At 41.8% G+C, this 1564-nt stretch overlaps 1 protein-coding gene across 1 annotated transcript; it reads right to left on the minus strand.

Moving 5' to 3' along the window:
• Positions 1-688: 688 nt before the first annotated feature.
• Positions 689-1027, minus strand: LOC138956410 (nitric oxide synthase-interacting protein homolog). The gene has a single exon (XM_070327773.1). It carries the CDS (start codon positions 1025-1027, stop codon positions 689-691), a length of 339 nt encoding a protein of 112 aa, XP_070183874.1.
• Positions 1028-1564: the final 537 nt, after the last annotated feature.

The raw sequence follows: 1564 nt of genomic DNA on the forward strand, positions 1-1564 counted from the left end.
TTGGATCGTTTTATAAATTTTTATTTTTTTTTACAATTTTCAGATTTTTAATGACCAAAGTCATTAATTAATTTTTAAGCCACCAAGCTGAAATGCAATACCGAAGTCCGGGCTTCGTCGAAGATTACTTGACCAAAATTTCAACCAATTTGGTTGAAAAATGAGGGCGTGACAGTGCCGCCTCAACTTTCACGAAAAGCCGGATATGACGTCATCAAAGACATTTATCAAAAAAAAGAAAAAAACGTTCGGGGATTTCATACCCAGGAACTCTCATGTCAAATTTCATAAAGATCGGTCCAGTAGTTTAGTCTGAATCGCTCTACACACACACACACACACACACGCACGCACACACGCACATACACCACGACCCTCGTTTCGATTCCCCCTCCATGTTAAAATATTTAGTCAAAACTTGACTAAATATAAAAAGAAGTTGAAAGAAGAAGAGGAGGATACGGAGGAGCAGCAGGGAGAACGGGGGGGGGCGGGAGAGGGGAGGGAAGAGCAGCAGCAAGAACAACAAGAGCAGCAGGAGCTGTAACACCACCACCATCAACAACAACAACAATAACAATAACAACAACATCAACAACTACACCAACAACAACAGGCACGACGAAGACGCCACCACCACCACCACCAACAGCACTACCACCACCCGACCTCAGCAGCAGGGACATTTTCAATTGATGTACGATTCTACATAGTTAGTGTCTCTCACTGTCTCAGATACTTTATAATTTCTTGTCGTCTTTGTCTCTTTCTTATCTTTTTGCTTTTTATATCTGTTGTTGTTGTTGTTGGTGGTGGTGGTGGTGGTGGTGGTGGTGGTGGTGGTGGAAGTGGTGGTGATCGTGTTGTTGGTGTTGTTGTTGGTGTTGTTGTTGTTGGTGTCGGAGGTGGTGGTGGTGGTGGTGTTCTTGTTTTTGATGTTGCTGCTGCTGCTGCTTTGGGGTTTGATAATTATATATTTGTCGTTGTTGGTTTGTTCCTGTACCGTGTTCAGAAGAGAAGAAGACATTCACATCCATGTGACTGTCATCTCAGACAAGTTGTACACATTTACGATATTACAGTTTTTACTTGTCCTCTCTTGGCAACAGAAATAGATTGTTCTACGAGTTGCTTTTTGATTCGAAGTCTGTCAACACCGTCTCAAGATTTATTCATACCCAATCATTTTTTTTTTCTTCTAGGCTTTCAGTCATCAAATAATGTTTCTTTGCGTGGGCAGTGTGTGTATGAAAATAGAACTTTACAAAAATGTTCCCCAAAAAATCCAAGCCGTTATTTTTACTTTCAAGACCATTTTCATTTTTGAGTGAAGATTGCTTTCTTTATATTAATGTTCTTCTCGATGACAGAGGAGAGGGGAGGAGAAGGGGGAGGGTTGGTATTAAACGTAAGAAATAAGAGGTGATGATGAATGGAGACAAAAGAAACAGAGTAAAAGATGAGACAAAAAGAAGTCTAATAAAGCGAAGAAGATGAAAGGAAGTCGGGAAAGGGGAAGGGGAGTAGGGGCAGGGAGGGGCAGGGAGGGGCAGGGAGGGGCAGG

Source organism: Littorina saxatilis, unplaced genomic scaffold (genome assembly GCF_037325665.1).
Source record: "Littorina saxatilis isolate snail1 unplaced genomic scaffold, US_GU_Lsax_2.0 scaffold_1006, whole genome shotgun sequence".
Lineage (NCBI taxonomy): Eukaryota > Metazoa > Mollusca > Gastropoda > Littorinimorpha > Littorinidae > Littorina > Littorina saxatilis.

Coding starts and splice junctions, on each gene's coding strand:
- LOC138956410 (XM_070327773.1), bottom strand. CDS start 1,027: ATGTCTTCTTCTCTTCTGAACACGGTACAGGAACAAACCAACAACGAC.